General features: G+C 35.4%; 1 protein-coding gene across 1 annotated transcript in view; it reads right to left on the reverse strand.

The window, feature by feature from the left end:
- LOC124103413 (uncharacterized) overlaps positions 1 to 21,553 on the reverse strand; it is a 105,269-nt gene extending 83,716 nt beyond the window's left edge. The window contains 2 exon segments of the mRNA XM_058584383.1: positions 17,655 to 17,683; positions 18,962 to 21,553. Of these exon segments, the coding sequence (XP_058440366.1) occupies positions 17,655 to 17,683; positions 18,962 to 21,414 (2,482 nt within the window). The 5' untranslated portion in view covers positions 21,415 to 21,553.
- Between the last annotated feature and the right edge of the window lie 4,599 nt (positions 21,554 to 26,152).

A 26,152-nucleotide genomic window follows, 5' to 3' on the forward strand; every position in this document is an offset into this window, starting at 1 on the left:
CTTTCAATAACTTCTCATTATTCTCCATGCTTTCCAATTTTCCAGTTTCCTTCTAGTGAAGGTTTTTTTTTTCATGTAATAGTCTATTCCCCCATATTGGTTGGCCTTTTGCTTTCCCTTTACTTTGACAATTTTTTGGAGGGAGGGACTGGGTATTGAACCCAGGGGCACTCAACCACTGAACCACATCCCCAGCCCTTTTATATATTTTATTTAGAGACAGGGTCTCACTAAATTGCTGAGGCTGGCTTTGAACTCATGATCCTCCTGCCTCAGCCTCCCAAGAGGCTGGGATTGCAGGCATGCACCACTACACCCAGAAGGGACTGTTCTTTATTCATTTTTAATTCCATTTCCTAATTCATTTCCTTTTTAAGAGAAATTTTATTATATGCCTAAAGCATGGGAATATTAGGTTCCTATTCTCTTTCAGTGCTGGGGATCAAACCCATGGCCTCATGCATTCTGGGCAAGTGCTCTACCACTGACCTTAACAACTGATTTCATCCTCTATTCGTCCTTATCCCTATGCTTTTTGGTCTCAGACTTAGATATTAACTGAAAAATAACTACATTTTATTTATAGAAATATAGCCCACCAAGATCTGTGTAGATTTGTCCCTTTCCTGCCTCTGTATTATTACTTACAAGCTCATTTTCAGCCCTGTTCAGGTTTTGCAGTACCCTATACCCCTTGTCTCTGGTCTCCCTGTAGAAGTTTCAGGATTTACCAAGATTCACTTATTTAACAAAATTCGATTGAGAATCTACTCCATACCAGAAAGTGAGATAGCTTCTTGTTAATACAAACTGTGAGTGAAACTATCCCTACCTGTTGGTGTGATGAAAAATCAAATAATTCCAGAAATGAATGGAAGATTGCAATTTGGCTAAATGCTACAAACAATCTAGTAGCTTTATCTATGACTGTAAAAACAGATTTTTACTTATAGTGGTCAGCAAAAACTCTGAATAAATTACAAGGACATACAGCAAAGGAGGGAAAAACAATATTTCATACTGAAAGAAAAGCATGTACAGTTACACAATTTTCTCTGTGAATATATATCTTAATTAATTCACTCTCCCTTGCACCCCAGGCTTTCAGTGATGACCAAATTTGATAACTTCTTAGATGAGAGAATAGTACTTGGGACTAAAAGTTGGAAGTGGTTCCCTGTGATGTGAATTTTCTACACAAATAGCAAAAAATTAATAGGGAAAACAGATGTAGTTTATAGGATTCAGATAGCACCCCGTCCCCATCTCCTTTCTTTCTTTAAAGAACCTTGTCTAAGGCTCCTCCAAATACAAGGAAAAAACACATGTATTAAATTCCTAAAGGCCTCTATTCTCATTCCAAAAACTTGTAAAAACTAGTGATGATGGAGATGACTAACTGCCACTCTCATTCGCACAAAAGTCCTTTTATTGTTGGAAATGGGTGGTTCTGGCAGCTGTAAGCTCTTACCTTCTACGCGGCCTAAGGAGAAGCAAGAAAAACGTCCTATAGATAGGAACCACTAGAACCCAACAGCCTCACTTCCGCTTCCTCCAGGTAGGACTGATTTTGCTGCCGGTACCGGAAGAGCCCTTCAGAGCCACTTCCGGTAAGTTCGCATTAAAATACGGAATCAGCGGCTCTCTCGGCTTCTTACGTACTTCCTGAACCAAAAAGCTCGCTAATATCTAAGTTTAACTGCTCTTCATATTAAACTAACTGAAACTGTTTTGCCTCTGTCACGAAAGCCTGAGAAAATTTGCAGCTGGAAAAGCGGTTTTAGAAATGCACTCGACTTCCGGCTTCCGTGAAAGGAGACGCTGTTTCTTATATGAGCAAACCCAAACTGAAAGAGAATGGAGAGTCGGGAAAGGAATTTATGAAGGTTTTATTTTGATATGCTACGTCTTTAGTATAAAACTTTTCTTTGCGATTTCTGCCAAATCACGGGATATCTCTGTGACTATTTTCCAAGCTTTCTCTTAAGCTGATTTGAGTATTTTTCAGCTGGTGTAACACAGTGCTATGATTGATGTTACAGACAGAGAAAAAACCTTATGAGTAGTTGTGAACTTAAAGTGGTATAAAGAGCATTTAAAAATGCATACATTTGGGGCTGGAGTTGTGGCTCAGTGGTAGAGTGCTTGCCTAGCATGCATGAGGCACTGGTTTCGACCCTTAGCACCACATAGAAATAAAATAAAGATATTGTGTCTATATAAAAAAAACTGAAAATAAATATAAAAATGCATACATTTGAAAATCGAGCCCTCCTTGCTTATATAAAGTTTAAATTGAAAAATGCACTGTATTAGGAAGTTATGAAACCATTAATTTGTTTCTGTACATTATTTAACAATGGTCAGTTTGTTAGCATATATCTGTGGCATATTAACTCTGGCTTCTGAAGTGGAATTATTACATTTGAGTGTTCCGTGTGTTATCGAGCAGCAAAGAACATTGGATGTTGCAAACTGGTGTCTCACCCTTGCATAGACAAAAGTTAGAAAGAAGAATAAGAGAATAAATCTTGCTAATTTGGGTATATTAAAGCATTCAGGAAGAATTGTCTAGACTGTTTGGGATTTTTAGTAGGAAATTTCCCCAAAACTGTACTTAACTGCTGGTCCAGAAAAATGGATTTAACTGAGTGTAACATTGGTTAAAGTAGTTTGCATAGGCAGAGTAAACTGTTATTTTCCTTTCCTCCTCTTTGCATCTTGTTTGGGTGCCTTCTGCTCTTCCCAGTTTTCTTGATACTTTTGAATTTAATTTTTACCCTTTTCAATATATGATAGGGTCAGATTTCTGAGCATAGAAAGTGCTCCATTGGCAATCCACCAGTGAGTATAACTATATACAAAGGGAACTGAATTAATGTATTAAGATTAAAACAATTTTCCCTTAAACTATAAGCCTACAGTATCACAATCAGAAGATGATTCAGAAAGTAGAACAGTTTTTGAATGCTGAAACACTCATGTGTGTATATGTGTGTTCATGTAGGTGGTCTTCAGTAAGGAGGAGAGTACAAATACAGGTTTAGCATCCCTAACTAAAAAATATAGGAAACCTAAAATACTCTGGTATTCCATTTTTTTTCCAGAACTACCTGGTATTTCAGATTTTGAGTTTTGGATTTAGGAACACTCAGTGGGTAAAGTCTGTGCAAGTATTCTCAAATCTGAAAACATTTCAAAATTTGAAATGGTATGATCTCAAACACTTCAGATAAGGGATATTCAACTTGTAGCAAAAACTGAACTATTAAAAATCAACACAAGTGAGTATCCATTCAAGTTTATTTACAAAATACTAAGTGCAAAATAGCATAGTAAATTTCAATTTAATGCTAAATTTCAAAATTAAGATTAAATGTTCTGAATTAGAACAAAACACAACTCTTCTTACTAAAATGATATCCCAAACAAGAAAAAGAGTCATATATAATAGCACTTTAAAAAAACAACTAATTAGAATAAATACCTACCCCATAATAAATGAACCTGAAAGCTTTGCTTTTTTTCTACTAAAAACATATTCAGCATACTTAGGTTTCAAATTTGGTCTTAAGAAGTTTCAGGTTTTCCTCATACTAACTTGATGTGTATTGGCCACTTCAATGTAAATAAGTTAGCATCCTGGTATATTTGGACAAAACCAACAGTTTAAAATCTAACATGATTTGATTTTCTGTTCAGTATAATTTCTGCTATTGCAGTTTTCCTTTGTGTGAAGCCATGCACACTGAACATGCAAATATACAGAATATTCTCAGGCTACCTTGAAAATCAGAATTAAAGACTGAAAATATTCAATTGAGGGCTGGGGTTGTGGCTCAGTGGTAGAGCACTCGCGTAGTGTGTGTGAGGCCCTGGGTTCGATCCTCAATGCCACATAAAAATAAATAAATAAATAAATAAAGGTATTGTGTCTAACCAAAAAATAAATATTAAAAAAGAAAATATTCAATTGAAAATCAGGTGAAAATTTTCTTTCATATCTCATTTTTAATGTTATACTAACAGAGGTTTCATTTGGAAGCAAAATAGAATTTTTTAGAGTTTACAGTGTCTACAGAATATAAACAAATAGATTTGTCACTGTATCTTTTGAGAATTCTGGGTTTGCTTTTACCTCAATTGTTTCAAGTTTTTTACTGAAATTTTCTTTAAAATTTGAGGCTTTCTTGTGTTTGTAAAGGGATCATCTTTAAATTCAGAATAGTAGTATTTTCATTATTTTTCTGGAGACAAGTGAGATGAATGAAAGCCCAATTTAAAAATATGTTAAGTGATTATGTTGAATTCTCTGAGAGCTCACTTGATTAAGCAAGAAGTCTTATTTACTAAGGCAACAATGAATTTTTATTACAGTTGATACTTAGTAATAGGCTTTTCCTAAATCTTTCTAAGGCCAAGAGAGTTTTCACTTTGAAACAAGTTTGAGGTCAAAATATTTGAAAAATCTTAAAGATATGATATGAGTAAGTAATGTATATTTATTAGAAGAAAATGTGTTCTTACAGAGCTCACTGGGAGTATATAGGTATAAGCCAAAAGTTAGTGAAGTCCTAGTACTTTACAAAGTTCTAATTTGGGCATTTTGCCAGACAATATTTCCCTTTATTTTTATTAATTTTAATTTTTTCTCTTTGAATAGTAAGTTCAAGGAAGTTAATTTGGAGGGAAATAAGTTTCCTTATGATTCCTACATGCTTAGTGACTTTTCAGAGAGATGAATGTGTATATTTATGGATATTATTTTCAAGATTTGAGTTTTTCAAATTCCTATTCATAGTTAGGTCATATCTATCATTTATGTGAATTAGAGGTCATCAAGTTGATGAACAATTTTTTACTAAAACTATATTGCATTTTGATAGAGTTCACTGAGTCCTACACTTTAATACTATGACATTATTTACAAGCAATGACCAATTATTAAATCTCAGACCTTGAGTGACTTGTAAACTGATGTATATTCTGTTTGGCAATTTAATAAATGCAAGTGTGGTTGTATAGTTTACTTGTGAGTTCAGTGGATTTATTGATGGACTCCTACATTTATTTATGTTTCTATGTGGATCCTTTCAAAGAAAGTATCTAATTATTTCATCAGACTGTGAAATTAAAGAATTAATCGTTTTATCGTTTCTTTTTAGTCATACATAACTTTAGGATTCACTTTGACATAATTAAAAAGCATGGAATATAATTTGCTCTAATTCAGCCCCAAGTTTTTCTCCTTTCCTTCCCTTCTTCCCTCCCACTGTTCTCTTCCTTCTACTCTACTGATCTTTCTGCTATTACTTTTTAGTTTTTTTTCTTTTTTTAGTTAGTGTCTTGTGAATATACATGATAGCTTCATTTTATCCAGTAATCCCTGAGAGTTCACTGGGATAATTGAAATGTGAACAAGTACACTTAGTGTGTACTTTAAATTGATATTATAACATTTAGCAAATGAAATCTCGTTTAGTGTATTTTTAAATTATTATTTGAATTGTATGAATTTAACATTTTTTGCCTTACCATAATTATTACACATGATTATGGAGTACAGTTTGATATTTCAATTCATGTATATGATGTGTACTAATTAAATCAGGTAATTAACACTTCCATTTCCTTTTCATAACTTTGTTTTGGGAGCCTTCTAGCCCCTCTCTTCTCATTGTTTATAAAAATATTTATTAGGTTATTGTGAACTATAGTCCTACTCCCCACAGTGTTCTGTAGAACATTAGAACTTATTATTTCCATCTAATGGTGTTTAGGTACGTTACCTAACCTTTCACCTTTCCCCATCACTCCCACTATTACTAGGCTCTAGTAATCACTAATATACCTTCCTATCAACCTTTTAACACCCATATATAAACTCACATATAAATGTGGAATTTATATTTCTGCATCGGGTGGCTTTATTTCACTTAGTATAATGTCCTCCATTTATGGCTGTTATTCCATTGTGTATATTTACCACATTTTCTTTATCCAATATTCATCCAGGTTGATTCAATATCTTAGCTTTTGTGAATGAATAGTCCAGTAATAAACATGGGCATGAAAGTATCCCTTTGGCTGGGCACAGTGGTGCAAACCTGTAATCCCAGCAGCTAGGGAAGCAGAGGCAGAAGGATAACAAGTTCAAAGCCAGCCTCAGCAATTTAGCAGGGCCTGAAGCAACTTAGCAAGACCATGTCTCAAAATGAAAAAATTTTTTAAAGACAGGGGATGTAACTCAGTGATTAAGTGCCCCTGGGCTCAATCCCTGGTACTTCCCCGCTCCCCAAAAGAAAAGAAAGTATCCTTTAAATATGCTTATATAATTTCCTTCTGCTATATATACAGAAGTGGGAAGGTTGGATTATATTGTAGTTCTATTTTTAGTTTTTTGAGGAAGCTTCATATTGTTCTGACTAGTAAATGAGCTAATTTCCATTAAGATCCATGGTGTTTAAGAGTTCCTTTCTCTTCACATACTCACCAATGTTTGTTATTTTGATAGAATTATATGAAAAATCTCTGTGTACATTATTCTACCTGGAATGTATGTGGTGTGCATTTAACTGCTGATTCAGTTATTTTAATGGAAGTAAGTTTATTTAATTTTGCTATTTTTCCTGCATCAATTTTTCTAGGACAGTCATCCTTATAAAGCTGTTCGTAGGTTTTTTATTACTATTAATCTTATTAGTCATTAATTATTAATCTTATTTATTATTAATTATTAATATTTTCTATATCTGTTGTTTTCCAGTTTTTCATTCTGAATATTATTTGTGTTTTTCCTCAGTCACATTATTGTCACAAAGCTGTTTAGAGAACTTTTTTATTTATAATTATCTTTATTTTACCATTCTTACCAATGTATTTCTTTTTGTCTTCATTATTTTCTTCCCTATAAATTATTTGGGTTTATTCTGTTGATGTAATTTAGTTTCTTGATTCACACTTTTTTTTCCAGATTGCTTTATATATAAGTATTTAGAAATAGTTATTTCTAAATGGCTCTTTGCATCTTCCCAAATTTGGTGTATGGTATTTGTCTTAGTTTTAGCCTTTTCCCACTGTGACCAAAATATCCAACAGGAACAACTTAGAGAAGGAAAAGTTTACTTGGGGCTCATAGTTTCAAAGGTCCATAGATGGCAGACTTCATTGCTCAGGGTACAAATTGAGGCAACATATCATGGAGGAAAGACCCAGTGGAGGAAAGCTGCTCAGCTCCTGGCAGGATCAGGATACAGAGACACAGGTGGAAAGGAGCTGTAGCAGATGTATCCTTTACAGGCATGCCCCCAGTGTCTTACCTCCTCCAGCCACACCCCACCTGCCTGTAGTTATTAGCTAGTCCTTTCAAACTAGGATGGATTGATTAGGTTATAGGTCTCAATCTAATTGTTGCCACCTCTGAATATTCCTGCATTAACAGTTTTGGGGGACACCTAATATGTAAACCATAACAGTATTTTCATTACCACACAAGAAATATTTTCTGATTTTAATTATGAATGATTTTGCTCATGAGCTTTAAGTCTTATTTGTTTGTTACTGGAGATTGAACCCAGGGGTGTTCAACCACTGAGTTGCATCCCCAGCTCTTTTTATTTTTTATTTTAAGAATTTGTGATCCTTCTGCCTTAGCCTTCTGAGTCACTGGAATTACAGACATGTGCCACCAGGCCCAGCTGAATTTAAGTTTTAAAACTTTCCATAGGAGGTTTATGATCTTCAATTTAAATCAATGTTAAGAGATGTCTTTATAATAGAGATGACTTGTATTTCCTTGAATTAGTCTGTGACTTAATATGTTTTAATCTTATTTAAATATTTTATATGTATTTTAAATATGTGCATTTAAACTGTGGGGCATAGGGTTCTCTATATCTTTGGGATCTCTATGTCTTTAAATCAAGTGTATTTCTTGAATTGTTCTAATATTTCCTAGCTACTTTCTTTTTTTAGAATGATTCTCTTATTTTATTGTATTGTATTTTGTATTTTCTTCAAATAGGAAACACATTCACAATATAAAAAAGATTCATAGTGATTCCTACTACTTTAAGTTTGGTTGAGCAACCAATTACATAAATAGGTTGGGCATTTAAAAACCTCACATTAGGATTATTTATCTTTAAATCTGTTTGCTTTATTTTGAGGATATTTTATATAATTCAACATATGCTTGTGCCATTAGGACAATTTTTCTGCTTTTCATACAGATTTTATGATATTGATCTTCTGATAACTCATATTCATATATAATATCATACAAGTATGTTTTCTATATCTGATTTTATCCTTCCTGTTTGTAATAGGCAGAATAATGGATCCCAGAGATGTCTGGATCCTGAACCTGAAACTATGTTAAGTAGCAAAAGGAATTAAGGTTGCAAATAGAATTAAAGTTATTAATCATATTTCCTTAAATAGGGAAATTTTCCTAGATTATCCAGTCCAATGTAATCCTGGGGGTCATTAAAATTGGAAGAGACTGAGGAGGAGAAAATGTGAATTTAGAACAAAGGTGTGGAGAGAGATGGTGTTACTAGCTTTGAAGATGGAGAAAGGAGGCGTCTAGAATCTGAAAAAGGCAAGAAAACAGATTCTCCTCTAAAATCCCCATAAAGAAATGTAGCCTTCAGACACTTTGATTTTTGGCCCTGTGAGACTTGTGTAAGACTTCTGATCACAGAACTTTAAAGTGATACATTTGTGGTGTTTTAAGCTACCAAATTTGTAGTAGATTGTTCCATTAGTTAGTAAATTGATACACAGAGTCTTTAAGTTTGAGTTAATGTCTCTTGCAAGGAGAAGTTAGCTGAATTATGATATTTAATACAATGTGATATTTTTGTCTCTTTTAATAGATGTACCTTTTGCCTTTATTGTGATTACTGATACATTTGGGCCTATTTTTCTAATATTGTTTTGTATCCAATTTTCTGGGGTTTACCCCTTCCTTTTATGTTCTGCTTTCTTTTTTTATATCTTTATTTATTTTTATTTATTTTTATGTTGTGTTGAGGATCAAACACAGCACCTCGCATGTGCTAGTCAAGTGGTCTACCACTGAGCCACAACCCCAGCCCCTCCATTTCTGTGTTCTATTGGATTAAGTTCATTTATTTTTATTCTAGTTGTTTGGAAGTAACATATCTCTTTTTTAAAATTCTAGATTCAGAGAGCCCATCATATTATTCAGTTAATAGTACATTGTCAAGTTTGGTCCTTACAGAAAACCTGTCAATTTATTACTTCATTTTCTTCTAACTTTTATCACTTTCATTTTTCTATTTCATTTATATGTAAATAAAATATGTATTCAGCCTAATGTGTTTAATATGTCCTTAAACATATGTGGATGTTCATAAATTTTTCATTATTTTTTCCCTGCAAAATATGTATTAATATTGAATGGATATTCATTTTAAGTTTCTTGTTACATTTCTAGTATTTTTTTATTTATTGGTTCTTTTTAGTTATACATGACACCAGAACCCATTTTGATGTAATTATACAAGCATGGAATATATCATGTTCTAGTTAGGATTCCATTCTTATGGATGTATATGGCGATGAGATTCATTGTGTCATTTTCATATATATACATGGGAAATATATGTCAGATTCATTGCACTGTCCTTCCTTTTCTTATCCCCTCCTTTACCTCCATCCCCATTGTCTAATCTAGTGAACTTCTTATTTTTATTGTGTGTGTGTGTGTGTGTGTGTGTGTGTGTGTGTGTGGTGCTGGGAATTGAGCACAGGACCTTATGCATGTGAGGCAAGTACTCTGCCAACTGAGCTATAGCCCCAGTCCCACATTTAATGAACTATTCTTCCCCTTACCCGTATCCATTATGGCTAGTTTTCACATATCAGAGATATTGTCTTTCCTTACTTTTGCTCATTTGAGCTCCAAGTTTCTCAAAGTGGTGTATCATCTTAATTGCTGATTATTTCTTTCAGCATTTTTTGGTTAGTTGATTATTTATCTTGAGGCTATTTACTGGGTATATTTTTTTAAGATTGTTGTGTTTTGTATCAGTTATTGTACTTTTGGGGGGTGCTGTACCAGGGATTGAACTCAGGGGCACTCAACTACTGAGCCACATCCCCAGCCCTATTTTGTATTTTATTTAGAGACAAGGTCTCACTGAATGCTTAGCACCTTGCCATTGCTGAGGATGGCTTTCAATTTGTGATCCTCCTGCCTCAGCCTCTTGAGCCTCTGGGATTACAGATGTGTCCACCACATCTGGCCAATTATTGTACTTTTATGCCTAATATTGCCACTTTTAAAAACTGTTTATAGTTCTTGTTTCAGAAGCTTATTTCTTTCCTTAAGGGACTTATGCTTATTTTAAATTTGTTATTCAATACTTATAATATCTCAGTTCTAATAGTAACTGTAATAGTGTATTTTAAAGGACGTATGCTTTCAGATGTTTTCATTTGTGCATATTAATTATACAGTGCCGCAGTCTGGCTGGGCACAAATCACTAGCCATTGAAGCAGGAACAAACTTTATTTCTGTACTCCACCAGCACACTCCACACATGCTCCTGGGAACTCTGCCAAACGCCACCATGCGGCTCCTCCAGGAACCACACACCAACTGCAAATCCCTCCTCCGGCACTTCCCCAACCAATGGGAACTCTCGGGGAATTCCCACGAGAACTCCAAAGTAGCAGTCGGAGGCGGACAGCGGAGGTCTAATATACACAGCTTAACATAACCATTATCATTTCAATGGCTTGCTGGCGTCACCGTCACCTCTCAACCACTCTGTTCTGGCAAAAATGCCATGCGTCATTCGGACTCGGCTATGGCTTTCAGCAATACAGAATGGTGGTTTTTTATTGTTGCATATTCATATGTGTTTAAAAATATAATTTGATCAGTTTAACTTCCCAATACCTCCCCAACCCTTTCCTCCTCCTTCCCCCTGCTCCCCTTCCTTTAAGAAAAATGGATGGAACTAGAGACCATCATTTTGAGCAAAACAAGTCAGACTCAGAAAAACATTGTGTGTTTTCTCTCAAATATATTGTGTATCAGATATTCTTCATGATAATATATATATTGAAGAGAAATGAGCTAGATCTAGTCTTTGGTAGCCAGGATAAGACTTAGGAAAGCAGAGAGAATGCATACTTGAGTGGAAATACCAAGTACCAGAAAACCCCAGTAAGCCATTACTATCTCACAGCCCCTTATCAAGAAAGAAGTCCTTCATGTTTGAACTTCCACTTCCCCCCCTCACCCAGGAAGAAGCATCATATGAAGGAATTAGTGTAAATTATAATTCACTAATTATATTGTTTGAGAAAGGAAAATGAGGGGGACATGAATGTCCAAGGCTAGTGAGGTCTACAGCTACCTAATGTAAATCGTAACCCAAGCAGAGTTTCTTCATTGCCTTGATTTTTACCATTGCTAACAACTGTACCCATGATCTGAACTATTGTCTCTTATTTCCAGTCAACAGGCAGGCATTCATTGTCCAAAGCCAAAGGTAGGAGATTTATTTTTAATATATCATATTATGGACATTATAACTTCCCTCCTTCCCAGGTAGCAGCCATCATCAAGCCTTTAGTATGCTAGTATGAAACAGCCTTCAGCCTTCCTAGGAGTTTCTTAGGGTTTCCCCATTATTTCCCAGACACTGTAATGTTTTGATATATTGTTCTTTCACACTGATATAGAAAAAGGGTATCTGCAGCCCATGCTAATTTGCCATCTTATCAAGAACCAGAACTAATTAACTTCTCCATCATTTCTAACTTTATTTCTGGAAACTCTATTGATACTATATTGAAGTTTTTCAATCCATCTTCCATGTCTTATGTGGCATTTTTGAAACCTGGCTCCATAGTTGGGTATGGTGGTACATGCCTGTAATCCCAGTAATTTGGGAGGCTGAGGCAGGAGGATCACAAGTTCAAGGCCTTAGCAACTTAGTGAGGCCCTAAGCAACTTAGTAAGACCCCGTCTCAAAATAAAAAATGGGCTAGGGAGGTAGCTTAGTAGTGAAGCACACCTGGGTTCAATCCCTAGAATAAAAAAAATTCATGATCCCAAAATTCTTTAACATTCCTCTATTCAATTCTGTTTCCTTTTCACTAATCTTGTTTCTGTGATTGCTTGACCAGTAGAAACTATAGTGAAAGTGATGCCGTTTTTGGATCCCAGCCTCCATGTAGTAAAGAAGCCCATGCCACCTAAGTAAGACACATGCAAATTTTTTTTGGAAGTATTCTCTTTGATTGCCAGCAGCAGTCATGTAAGGGAAGTCACCTCCAGATGACACAAGTTCATAACCACCTTGTCATCCCTAGCCTTTCAAGTTTTCTACCCGAGGCCTTATATATCATAGAGGCTTATCTGAATTCCTGATACACAGTGTCCATAAACTTAACACAGTGGCTGTTTTATGCCTCAGGATTTGGTGTGGCTTACCACATAACAGAAGGTAAGTTTAATGTCTTTAACTACACTTTCATAATTTTTATATTATCTGTGATATTGATGAATTCCTTAGTTATATACCAGTTTGTTAATTTGTCTTTCAATAGCTTCAGACCTAAATTTTATGCCATCTGCTGAAGTTTTATTACCATGAACATGTTTCATTTCTAAAATTTCTTGTTGGCTGTCTTTATTTGTTTACTTCATAATTTGTAGTTATTTTATGAGTGTAACATCTTAATTCATTTCTGCAAGCATCTTAAACAGTCTTTGAATGTTTTTCTCAGCTTTTTCATCACAGATCAAAAAACCTGGCAAAAACAACTTAGAGGAGGAAAAGTTTATTTTGGGCTCATGGTTTCAAAGGTTTAGTCTATGGTTGTCTAACTACATAGTTCTGGGCTAAAGGTGAACCAGAACATCATGGTGGAAGGGCATGGCTGAGGAAAGCAGCTCATGATAACCAGAAAGCAGAGTGAGACCTCTGCTCACCAGGGACAAAATATAAACCCTAAAGTCATATCTGCAGGTACTTACTTCCTCCAGTTACACCCTCCTTGCCTATAATCACCACCAGTTAATCCGTATTAGTGTATTAATCCACTGATTAGGCTATAACTCTCATAATCTAGTAGTTTTATCTCTGGACAGTCTTGCACTGTCTTATACATGAACTTCATATTTAAAACATAACAAGTGGTACTTTTAAAAACTGTTATTTTCTACTTCCTTCCTCTCCTCACCTTTGTTCATCTCCTACACCATCTGAACATGGTCTAGAATTATGTCTTGATAATGATTTAGGTTTCCTAGCCATCGTGATACCAGAAATAGTATATATGACTTCATTGATCTTGTTGACCACAGAATTTTCTAGCCTTCTTGGGTCTGTAACATATTAATAAATAGCTTCAAGAATCTCCAGCAAATGATTTTTCAGCCTTCTATTATGAACAAGAAAGACCTTCCACAGTCCCATCCCCTAAATAGTGACTGTAGCTTTTATTCTCCATCTTTCATAGAGAATATTTTGTTCCTGAGAGCGCATAATACTCAGACTAATGGCATCCAATGTCAGATTCCCATCCTATATCTCAGAAATCCAAGGGTTTCAACCCTACTATTTTATCTGTTCCATTTCTGATTTGCATTATTTAATTTTCTGTTTTTATTTGCTATCTATAATTTCTGTGTGTAGGACAGAGTGTGGTACACAGATGCATACATTTATTTCACAAGCTTGATCAAAGAACCCTTAGTTATTTTCATCTTTAAGTCCATGTCAATGGTTTATAAACATAAAATATACCCAAGTAATATTATTAAAAATGTTACCTAGATTTGGAAATTAAGTCAAACTTTTGGTTGAAGAATGTATGATTAATCTCACTCTGAAAATATTAAATTCTTTGGAAAGCAAAAGTGTATTCAGGAAAATTATATATGGAAGAATTTTGCTTCTATGAGATAGTTTCATTTTGAATAGAAAAAACAAAAAAAATTAATGTTTATTTATTTTTAGGAGAATTACATAAAATCTGACAAACCAATTACATTTCTTACATATCTGTTTGATTTCAGTATATAAATTTATTTTAAATGACAACCGTATTATACATGGCTTATAAATATATAAACACATCTGCATAACATTTTAAAATTTTCATTGTTTAATATCTAGTAGTTTTATACCTGTAATTAAAATTTGAAATCACGTCACTATCTTTTACTTTAAAGTTAAAATATTCATTGTTATTAAATCTTAACAAGATTAAAGAAATTTATGCTTGTTTAAAATAATCTAACATAGGGTTTAAAAAGTACTAATTTTGATCCAAGGTATTCTATGTGGCTACTTCTAGTCTTAAAAGTCACTCTAATCTTGAGCTGGGGTTGTGGCCCAGAGGTAGAGCGCTTGCCTACCATGCATGAGGCACTGGGTTTGATCCTCAGCACCACATAAAAATAAAATAAATATATTGTGTCCACCTGTAACTAAAACATATTTTTTTAAAAATCGCTTTTCATCTCAGATAAAAGGGTTTGTTGAACAACAAAATAAATGATGATATACTGGATCATAACACCAATACTAAAATATATATTAATGAGTCCATATATAAAGAAGTAATAACTGAGTAAGTGTGGGAGAAGACACAATTATTCCTTATGGAAGAAAAACTAATGTAAATGAATCAGGAAAACAGAAAATCACCATTAGAATGCCCCAATATTAACTGCCGCAGTAAATACCCAGCAGTGGATATTAAAATTTATTTTATGCAAAAACATGACATTTACAAAGTTTCAAAGTATCTTCCTCCAAGCATTTATTAATTACAATGAGAGAAATAGTAACTAATAGTGGAGAAGCTTGGCAGACATTGTCTTAACCAAGAGTTCAAGATTAACATCACCTTAGGATTGGGATGTAGTTTAGTGATAGAGTGCTTGCCTAGCATGCATGAGGCACTGGGTTGGATCCCCAGCACCTCAAAAAAGATTGAAATCATATTAATATTGAGCTATGCACACTTAAAGATGGTTAATAGAGTAAATGTTTGTTGTGTTTTTGCAATGAAAAAATATCACCAGTATAGTGACATATCGATATCGTACACCTGCTGATAATACGCTCTAAGGACACAACACTTCTGTAGTTTTCTTCCTAATAAAACCTAATCCAAGCCTAATCATGAGAAAACAAAAAACAATGCCAAGCTGAGAGAGATTTTACTGATAACTGACCTAGTACTCTTCAAAAGCCTCAAAGTTATGAAAGATAAGGAAAGACTAAGGAACTATCACAGATAGTAGAGACTCAGGCTATAAACCAACTGGATGTACTATGAGGTCCAGGATTGGATCTTTGAGCAGAAAAAGGACACTGGGGATAATAGTGAAATCTGAATAAAGTCTGTAGCCTAATAAAATTTTACCAGTTTTAATTTCTTAATTTTGATGATTGCACTATCGTTATGTAAGGAGTTAATATTAAGGGAAGCCAAACAAATATATAGGAACTCTTAAGTATTTTTGCAATTTTATAAGTCTAAAATTACAATTAAAAGTTTTGTAAAGAGTTTAAATTCTTGGGCTGGGGATGTGGCTCAAGCGGTAGCGCACTCGCCTGGCATGCATGCGGCCCGGGTTCGATCCTCAGCACCACATACAAACAAAGATGTTGTGTCCGCCAAATACTAAAAAATAAATATTAAAAAAAATTCTCCCTCTCTCTCACTCTTCTCTCTCCCTCTCTCTCTCCTTCTCTCTTTAAAAAAAAGAGTTTAAATTCTCCTGTAGAAATGTAGGCCTATATGCCAAAGTTTAAAAAGGCCATTGAAGCAATTTGCCTAAGCAACATAGATGCTTTTAATTTTTTAAATATCAATCATTTTGTATTAGACACTCTTCAAGGCTCTTGGCTTACAACTTTAAATAAATACAAATAGTTCTGATGTTACTTGACATATTGGCAAGAATAATTGTCATAATTATTTCCATTCTTTAATTTGCTTATGGATACCTGGACTTAATCTCAGCTTATGTGCCTCATCATATCATATTCAGTTAATTGATACAGAGATTTTCATAGTTTTTAATTTTCAGGTACAATAGGAATTTTCATGGGAACTTGAAATCTAGATAAAAATTAGATTAGATCATCATTTAATCCAGTACTCAAATATGAACTCAGTGACAATATTTTCACTAGTTTAATGCAAAAATAAGAAAAAGACAAAACTTTCACAAAACTCCATATATTTTGTATTTGAAGAATGGTTTTTATCATGAGATTATTGTCTTCCCATTTTGTATTGAAATTTTATTACCATTTTGTAAAATTATACAAGCATGCTGATCTTATTCTATTATTTTATGCAAAATCATGATATTTACAAAGTTTCAAAGTATCTTCCTGCAAGCACTTATTAATTACAAGGAGAGAAATAGTAACTAATAGTGGAGAAGCTTGGCAGACATTGTCTGCCAAGACAATTCTTATGGGTGGTGGGCACAATGATAGGATTCACTTAGGTATTTTCATATGTGTACACAGGAAAATTATATTAGATTTATTCATTGTCTTTCCTATTCCTATACCCCTTCCTTTCCTTTCATTCCCTTTTATCTAATCTACTGAACTTCTTTCTCTCCCTCCCCACTTTATTGTGGTTTAGCTTCCACATATCAGCAAAAACATTCAACCTTTGTTTAGAGATTGGCTTATTTCACTTACTGTCATGTATAACTAAGAAGAACCGGTAAAAAAAAAAAAGTAAGAAGCACATAAACACAAAATCAAACTGCAGAAACTGGAAAGACCATATAAAGACCATACAATGAAAAAATTTTTCTATAAAGAATCAACACTGAGAATGTTAGTTGACTTATCACTTTTAATTGTGGACACAGGAAAAAAATGAAATAAAATGTATCTTCAAAATGTAAAACAAAAGTTATTTATGAAATAACAGGTCTTATTTCATTTAACTTGGAAAAAATAAATCTGTGTTCCCTTTCCATTGTTTGTGTTTGTGTAATGATTTATGAAATTCAAAGTCTGAAAATCACTGCTCCATGTAATTTTCTTTCCTTATCCTTGACATTAAGACAGGCTCTATTTATCATTGAATATAATCAAATACAAGTAGTTGGGTAGCTCTTATTTAATCATGTTTTAGTAAGTAATTACAGCTTTTCTACAAAATTAATTCTATGTTCTTTCTCCCTTAAAGTCTCTGATTTCAGCCTTCCCTAACTGATCTTAATCCAAATACACTAAAACACTATTTTGTTTTGTGCAAGAAAGATCTTTACTGCAAATGAGTAGGATTGTAACACAATTTATGGAAAATATTTAATAAGAAAAAATTATTGATATTCTGCATTTGCTTCATCTATTCTCAAAATATTAAAGAAAACACTGAAGGCAACAATAGGTTACACCAATTCTGTCCTAAGCATCTCCAACATTTAAGAAATAACAGCACTAAATTTTAGTATATTCCTGGTTACTAAGTCTATAGTCGTGTGGTGACATTAGGTATGAGTCATAAATCCAAAATGAAGCATATATTAATAAAGATGATATGTATTAATAAATGTATGTTTGAGAATTATTTTAAGAATACTACTCTATAATTCCAGGTACAAATATTGTACCTTCCTGTAAGATTGGAAGAAGATATGTCCTGTATTAAATAAGGTATAAAATTAAAATCTCATTAAAGCTAACTTAATTTTCAAGCCAGAGTAATATTGGTTACGTTGATGTTTTGACATTGGCTTTTCTTTTAGAATAAGAGGGCTCAAGAGCTTATGAAGGCAAAATAATGATCAAAAAGACTAACTTGTTTACCTACTCCATCTACTTTTATGAATGATGTACTGGAAATACCTTTTTTCTCATTTTTAATGTCATAACTTGAGAATACTCACAGAGGAAAATGACTTGCAATCAAATTTGTTACTACCTGAAAATATATCTTTTAAGGCCACTTAATTGGTATTAATGAGCTTTTTTCTTTTAATGCCTTTTGATTTTTTTAGTTGTTCTACAAATTATAAAATAATTTAAATTTTCTATAGCACTTAATTGCACAAAATAAATGTTCTATAGCACTTATGACAGCAGTCCTAATTTATTTTTATCCTCATTCACCCTTCATTTCCCTTATTCAAATAACTGCTCTTTGATAAGGCAAGGATAGACATCTGGATATGAAAGAAAGACTTGAGATTTACTTAAAACTTCAAACAACCATTAAGAAATCAATATCTAAATTAAAAAATTAATTAAATTAAAAAATTAATTCTGGAGTACATTCCTGAACTGAATCTCTTTATATCAGACCTTACCCTTCCTTCCCATCTTGGTAATCTGTGAAGACCACTATTGACTAGGCATTTTCATGATTATGAATGATGACATGCAAGATGTTGATTCAAAGATGGTCCCCATCAGGGACAAAAATCTAGAAATTTCTGAATAATAAACTATATCTCTTTGTCAAACATGAATGCTTCCTGATATATCAAAACTGGAAGCTTGTTACCTATATATGTACAACCTTTCTACTGGAAAATAAAGGCAAAATAAGGGCTATCCTTATGGAATTAAGTATTGCAATGAATCTCATGGGGGAAACAATGTCTCATTCATTATTTTCCTGTCTGAGGAGATAAAAATGAAGTCCCTGTCACATATGTTCTTACATATGTGGTGGCATTCCTTCAAACAGTTCCAAACAGGATTACAGATATATGAACTAGAGATCAGGATAACTATTTTGTACTAAGTAAGTTAAGCCTCACTCTGGGTTTCTCATTTTCAGCAAACTTGGTACTCTTCTGTCTGCTAAAGCTGTAATCTACTACCATTTTTGTTTCAGTGAGGATAGGAGAGCTTTGCATACCAAGTATAGAATTGTGTTTCACTTCTGTTACTAAGGGCTATTACTATGAGCTACATATAGTCATCAGATACCTGGGTATGGTCCTCTGACCCCCGAGACCTATTCCTGTTAGAATCTGTTGGTAAACTGGATCTGTCCTCTGTTCTTACCTCTCCAGAGGCATGAGGGAAAGGAAAATTGGGCATAAAGCGCTTAAGAAACCGGAACTCACTATTGCCAGTGCCAGTGGCTGAGCATATTTCATATGTACAAGGCCGAGATAAGGATCCATTGCCTTCTCCTTGTACCAGGTTTTTAGGGAAGTTACAGTCATCATAGAAATGCTCTTGAATTGTGAATGTGTCTCTGTGTTTAATCTTCTGGTAGATGTGAATAATGAAGATCACTGTAACAGAGAGAAGAAACAGAAAGGAAAGCACAGCCAGAGAAATAACCAAATATTTAGTGGTTGAGTTTACCTTCTTAGAATGCTTGGATGGATCCCAGAACCTCAGATAAGGCTCTGAAAAGCCATCTACCAGCAGGATATTCAGTGAGGCAGTAGTGGAAAGAGCTGGTTGGCCATGATCTTGAACAAGAATAGTCAGTTTCTGCATCATGGGGTCTCTCTCAGATATCTGCCTCAATGTTCGGATTTCCCCATTTTGTCGCTGAACAGAGAATAACCCAAGGTCGGTGGCTTTAAGTAGATGGTATGAAAGCCAAGAATTTTGACCTGAATCACCATCAACAGCCACCACTTTGGTCACCAGATAGCCTGCCTCTGCAGATCTGGGCACCAGGTCATTGCAGGGCAAAGTGCCATTCTGCAATGGGTACAAGATCATTGGACGATTGTCATTGTCATCCAGAACAACCACTCTGACAATAACTTGGCTACTCAGTGTCAGGAAGCCCCCATCAGTTGCCTTTACCACAAACTGAAAATCTTGAATGGCTTCATAATCCATAGTTCTCAAAGCATACAGCTTCCCATTATCTGAATTTATGGAGATGTAAGCAAAGACTGATAGATCCCCACTTTTTGGAGGCAACAGAGAATATGTCACTTGGGCATTCTCACCCAAATCTAGATCCTCAGCATGGACTTTACCAATAAAAACTGCAGGGCTGTTGTTTTCTCGAACAGTCAAGACATAGGAATCTTTCTGAAACATTGGAGGATTGTCATTAATGTCAGATATTAGCACCTCTATCACAGTCTCTGTGGACAGGTTGGGTGGTCCTGTGTCCATGGCAACAATAGTGATATTGTAGCCTGAGACATCCTCACGATCCAAGCTTTTGTCAGTCACCAGTGAATAAGAATTTCGGAATGTAGGTTTGACTACAAAGGGAAGGTCTTCTCTGAGGAAGCAAGTGATTTTTCCTCCCACTCTGATGTCCCGATCTCTGATAGTAAAGAGGGCCACCACAGTCTGTAGTGGCGAGTCCTCAGGCAGAGGGCTAGACACAGAGGAGACCATCACTTCAGGAGGATTGTCATTTACATCCATCACTTCCACCAGAACTTTGCTGTGGGCAGAGAGTCCTCCTCCATCCGTAGCTTGAACGTCAATGTCATATGTTTCTGTAGCTTCAAAATCTAGTGGCTCTCGGAGCCGAACCTCTCCAGTATGAGAATCAATTTGAAATGTCTGGAGAATTGCTTCTGGGTTTTGAGCTAACGAGTAAGTTATCTCCTTGTTGGTGCCCTCATCTAGATCCGTGGCAGTCACTGTAGCCACCAAAGAACCAATGGAGCTATTCTCTGGTACCTGAGCACGATACACCAATCGTGAGAACTGGGGCACGTGGTCATTGACATCCAGAACCACCACGCGGATGTGTGCAGTGCCAGACTTGGGTGGGGACCCGCCATCCACCGCAGTAATTGTTAAGTTAACTTCAGCCTGTTCCTCTCTATCCAGGGGTTTATCCAGCACTAGCTCGGCATATTTGGGCCCATGGCTCCGGAAGCGGGTGTGCAGGTGAAAATATGCGTTGGCGCTTAGGGTGTAGTTTTGGAGACCGTTGAGGCCCACGTCCAAATCCTGGGCGCTCTGCAGAGGAAAACGTGAACCCAAAGGAGTGCTCTCCGGAATCTTTAACAGTGGTTCCTTGTTTTGAAAACTCGGGGCATTGTCATTGATATCAAATACCCTGACTTCCACACGGAAGGACTGCAGCGGCTCTCCCAGGACAATTTCAAAGTGCAGAACGCATGGGTCAGCTTTGCCACAAAGTGACTCCCGATCCAATTTTTCCTTCACGAACAAATCTCCCGTCTTGCGGTGGAGCCGGAAATGCAGCTTGTTGCCCTCGGAAACTAGCCTAGCCCCGCGCGCAACCAGCTTCCCTACCTCCAGCCCCAAATCCTTAGCCACATTGGCTACAAACGAGCCGCTCTCCATTTCCTCTGCCACCGAATAGCGGATGGTGGCTGCATCCCCCACAGATACACACAAAAAAAGGAAAAGAGACGCCACTTGCCTGTTTTGCAAAGGTTTTCTGCTCGTAACCGCCATTAGTTCCCACAAATGTACTCCTTGCAGCCGCCGCCACCTGTTGAGAATATACTTTCACTTTTCCGCAACAGGCTCCTTCAACAGGGCTCACCGCTTTACTAATCTCTAATCGCAACGCGACCAAAGGCTCGCTGAACTGGTACACTGTTTTACGCTGGAAAAAAAAAAAAAAAAAAAAAAAAAAAAACTTTGCTTTGAGCAACCCGACACCCCAGTTTATCCAATGTATTAATAGATATGTTCTCATTCCGGAGAGTTGGGCAGAGGTTGGAAGTTTGTTGCCAAAGCAACGGTAGACTCGCCTGTTAATCCCCTTTCAAGGGAAAAAAAAGTCCTTGGGAATTGAGAAGCCAATGAGGATGTTCGTTCAAACTGACGTCACTGTATTTGCTAGCCAGCTGGGGCCACTGCGGCCATGGGCAAACAGGGACCGCTTTAAACTTTATGTGCACGCTTCACAGTCCTCCCAGAGACCGAGAAAATAGCAAAAAGGACCCTGCAGTGTCTTCTGGAGCCCAAACAAAATGTATTAGGCAGCAGAGGTATCCAGGAGACAGCGGCAGACGTGAGGGAGAGCAGGAAAGAATGGAGGAAGAAGTCAGTAGGCAAAGAAAAGGGGAGAGGCTGACGTCCTTCAGGAACCTGAGGTCCAGTGGATATAATGAGAAGGGAGTAAGACAACTGGCCTCAGATCCATTCCTTGCTCCAGAACCCTAAAATGCTTAGGAAGCAGCTTGTTGTTTGTCACCTATGATTATTATGGCACTAATATTTATTGGATATGTTTTCTATGTACCAACACTCTGTTAAAGCGATTTACATGCATTATTTAATTCAATCCTTGCAACAAGGAAGACATTCTTAAAAAAAAAAAAAAAAAAAAGACCAGAAAACAGAAATAGGAAAGATTATGTCACACCCTATGGTCCTTTACTTTGTAAATGTTAGAGATAAAATTCAATTCAATTTTGTCTGACTTCACATTTCTATACTTTAATCAATATATTACTGTTTCCCAGATAATTCAGTAAACCAAATGAGGAAACCATACGAAGAGAAATATTTGGCTTTGGATTTCAAAACAGAAAAATTAGCCCCAATTCCCTCCCATTACTTTATTTGTTTTATATGTTTTTAATTAAATTATTTATTTATTCTATTTTGTTATATATGATGGCAGATTGCAATTTATTTCATATTAAACATAGCACAATTTTTGTGTTTTTTTTAATTGATTTTATTTTTTTAAATACATGACAGCAGTGGAATGCATTACAATTCTTATTACACATATAGAGCACAATTTTTCATATCTCAGTACATAAAGTATGTTCATGCCAATTCATGCCTTTATACATGTACTTTGGGTTTTTTGCATTACAATTCTTAATACGCATATATACCACAATTTTTCATATCTCTGATTGTATATAAAGTATGTTGACACACAATTCAAATCTCCATGCATATACTTTGTATAATGATGTCCATCACATTCCACCATCCTTGCTAATCCCCTGTCCCCTCCCTTTCCCTCCCACCTCTCTGCCCTATCTAGAGTTCATCTAATCCTCCCATGCTGTCCCTCCCTACCCCACTATGAGTCAGCCTCCTTATATCAGAGAAAACATTCTGCATTTGTGTTTTAGGATTGGCTAACTTCACTTAGCATTATCTTCTCTAACTCCATCCATTTACCTGCAAATGCCATGATTTTCTACTTTTTTAATGCTGAGTAAAATTCCATTGTGTATATATGCCATATTTTTTTATCCATTCATCCACTGAAGGACATCTAGGTTGGCTCCACAGTTTAACTATTGTAAATTGTGCTGCTATAAACATTGATGTGGCTGTGTCCCTATAGTATGCTGTTATAAGTCCTTTGTGTATAGACCGAGGAGAGGGATAGCTGGGTCAAATAGTGGTTCCATTCCCAGATTTCCAAGGAATCTTCATACTGCTTTCCATATTGACTGCACCAATCTGCAGTCCCACCAGCAATGTATGAGTGTACCTTTTCCCCTACACCCTTGCCAACACTTATTGTTGTTTGTCTTCATAATAGCTGCCATTCTGACTGGAGTGAGATGATATCTTAAGAGTAGTAGTTCTGATTTGTATTTCTCTGATTGCTAGAGATTATGGGCATTTTTTCATATATTTGTTGATTGATTGTATATCCTGTTCTGAGAAGTGTCTGTTCAGGTCCTTGGCCCATTTGTTGATTGGGTTTTTTTTTTTTTTTGGTGTTTAGCTTTTTGAGTTCTTTATATACCCTAGAGATCAGTGCTCTATCTGATGTGTGAGAGTAAAAATTTCCTCCCAGGATGCAGGCTCTCTGTCACCTCACAGGTTGTTTCTTTTAGAGCACAGTTTTTCAAGTCACTGGTTGTACACAAAGTATTTTCACACCATTTGTGTCTTCATACATGTACTTAGGGTAACTCATTCCACCATCTTTCCTACCACTACTCCCCTTCCTTTCCCCTCCCTCCCCTTTGCCCTATTTAAAGTTCCTCCATTCCTTCCATGCACCCCCCCTTGCCATTATGAGTCAGCATCCTCATATCAAAGAAAACATCTGGCCTTTGGTTTTTTGGGGATTGGCTTATTTCACTTAGCATTATATTCTCCAATATGGATTTACCTGCAAATGCCATGATTTTATTCTCTTTTAATGCTGAGTAATATTCCCGTGTATATATATGAAGTTTCCCTATCCATTCATCTACTGAAGGGCATCTAGGTTGGTTCCACAATTTAGCTATTGTAAATTGTGCTGCTATTAATATTGATGTGGCTGTTTCCCTGTAGTATGCTGTTTTTAATTCCTTTGGGTATAAATGGAGGAATGGGATAGCTGGGTCAAATGGTGGTTCCATTCTAAGTTTTCCAAGGAATCTCCATACTGTTTTCCAGATTGGTTGCACCAATTTGCAATCCCACCAACAATGCATGAGTGTGCCTTTCCCCCCACATCCTTGCCAACATGTATTGTTGTTTGTATTCTTGATAGCTGCCATTCTGACTCGAATGAGATGAAATCTTAGAGTCCATTACTTTATTTTTAACAGATGAAGAAACTAATGTCCCAAATGATGAAGTCTATTGACCAGTTCATTCAGCTCTTCATAATAGAGTAAGAACTAGAACTTGTCTTCTGACACTCTGTCTCATGCTCAATATTCAAAGCATTTGATTTCTTATTTGTGGTCATCATTTCAATCCTAGATGCTATACAAATAATGTCACATAAGATAAGCCAAAATCATATTTTTCAAATGAGATCAAAGTGAATGAAAACGAAGTGTACAAAATATTAACGACATCCTGACATGCAGGAGTTCATGGAACCCCTCAATCTATCAGATATCTTAACACTTGCTTAAGTGTATGTTTTAAACTATTTAGTTTTGCCTCAAAATTATATCTAAAGTATATAGCAGATAATTCTTTGAATCTAGTTTTTTCCCCCTCATTATTTAGCTCAATGTGAGATTGGTGTTGTTGTGTTTAGCTCTATTTGATTCACTTTCATTACCACTTTATAGAATTCCTGTATGTATTGTCAGTGTCCTTCAACAAAGACCATCATTAACACCTGTATTTGAACAAAGTTATATTGACTGACTTACTACAACAGGGTAAACTACACACTATAGTAGATAATGGGGCATTTAAATAAGAAAGTTATAATAAAGAACATAATGGTATTTGGTTTTATGTTTGGTGGTTTGGAAGAGATTTGAAGTGGGACTTTGCTCCAGATTGCATACTGTCATAAGTGAGGTTAATTCTATGGTGGTATATTAATAATTCTTATGCAGAAGATGAAGCAAACAGGGTAAGACTAACATTTTTACTGGCAAATAAGTTAGTTACTAATATTGGCCAGGATAGAGATGTTTGGTCATTTCTATGGATTGGATTATGCCCTTTTTGTCTGTATTTAGACAAAATTGTGGGGTGCTCTTTTTTTCTCTTAACCCATCACCATAGTGTTTCCTGATGTTAGTGAAACTGAAATTATTTTTGTTCAATAGAACACTATGGCCTGTCACTGAATATAAAGCCATCTCCTGGACATCAAGTACTACTTTCATCCTTTTTAGAATGAATGCACCAAAGTTCATTTACCCATTCTATTATATATATATATATATATATATATATATATATATATATATATATATATATATATATAATTTTGTGAACATGTATACACATTTTGAAGGGGGAAAGTATATACCTAGAAGTGACTCTGATGTCATAAGTTATATTCTCTTTTCAGCTTCACCTGGTATTGCCAAACTGCTTTCTAAAAGGTTATATCAATTATACTGTCATCAGAAGTGTAAATTCTAATTGTTCACATTATTTCAAACACTTTATGTCTTGGTCTTTTTTCTGTCGTTAATAATACAATAACACAGATAGGGTAATTTATAAAGAAAAGATGTTTATTTTGAGTCATAATTCTAGCTCAAGGTCAAGGAGTCACATCTGGTGGTGAACAACCTGCTGGCAGAGTTCTGGGCAATGTAGAGATCACACAGTAAGAGAGGCAGAGAGTAAAAGCACATCTGTTCCAAATTGGCTCCTTTTTAAAATCTCAAGACCTACCTACTCTTGGAACAACACATTAATCTATTAATCTCATGAATAACCTCCTAAAAGTCTCCTGTGGTCCTACCTCTTAATATAGTGAGGATTGCATTCTTTTAAAATTTTTCTT

Source organism: Marmota monax, unplaced genomic scaffold, assembly GCF_021218885.2.
Source record: "Marmota monax isolate L192 unplaced genomic scaffold, Marmota_monax_Labrador192_F-V1.1 WCK01_AAM20220418_F8-fsc00006, whole genome shotgun sequence".
NCBI lineage: Eukaryota > Metazoa > Chordata > Mammalia > Rodentia > Sciuridae > Marmota > Marmota monax.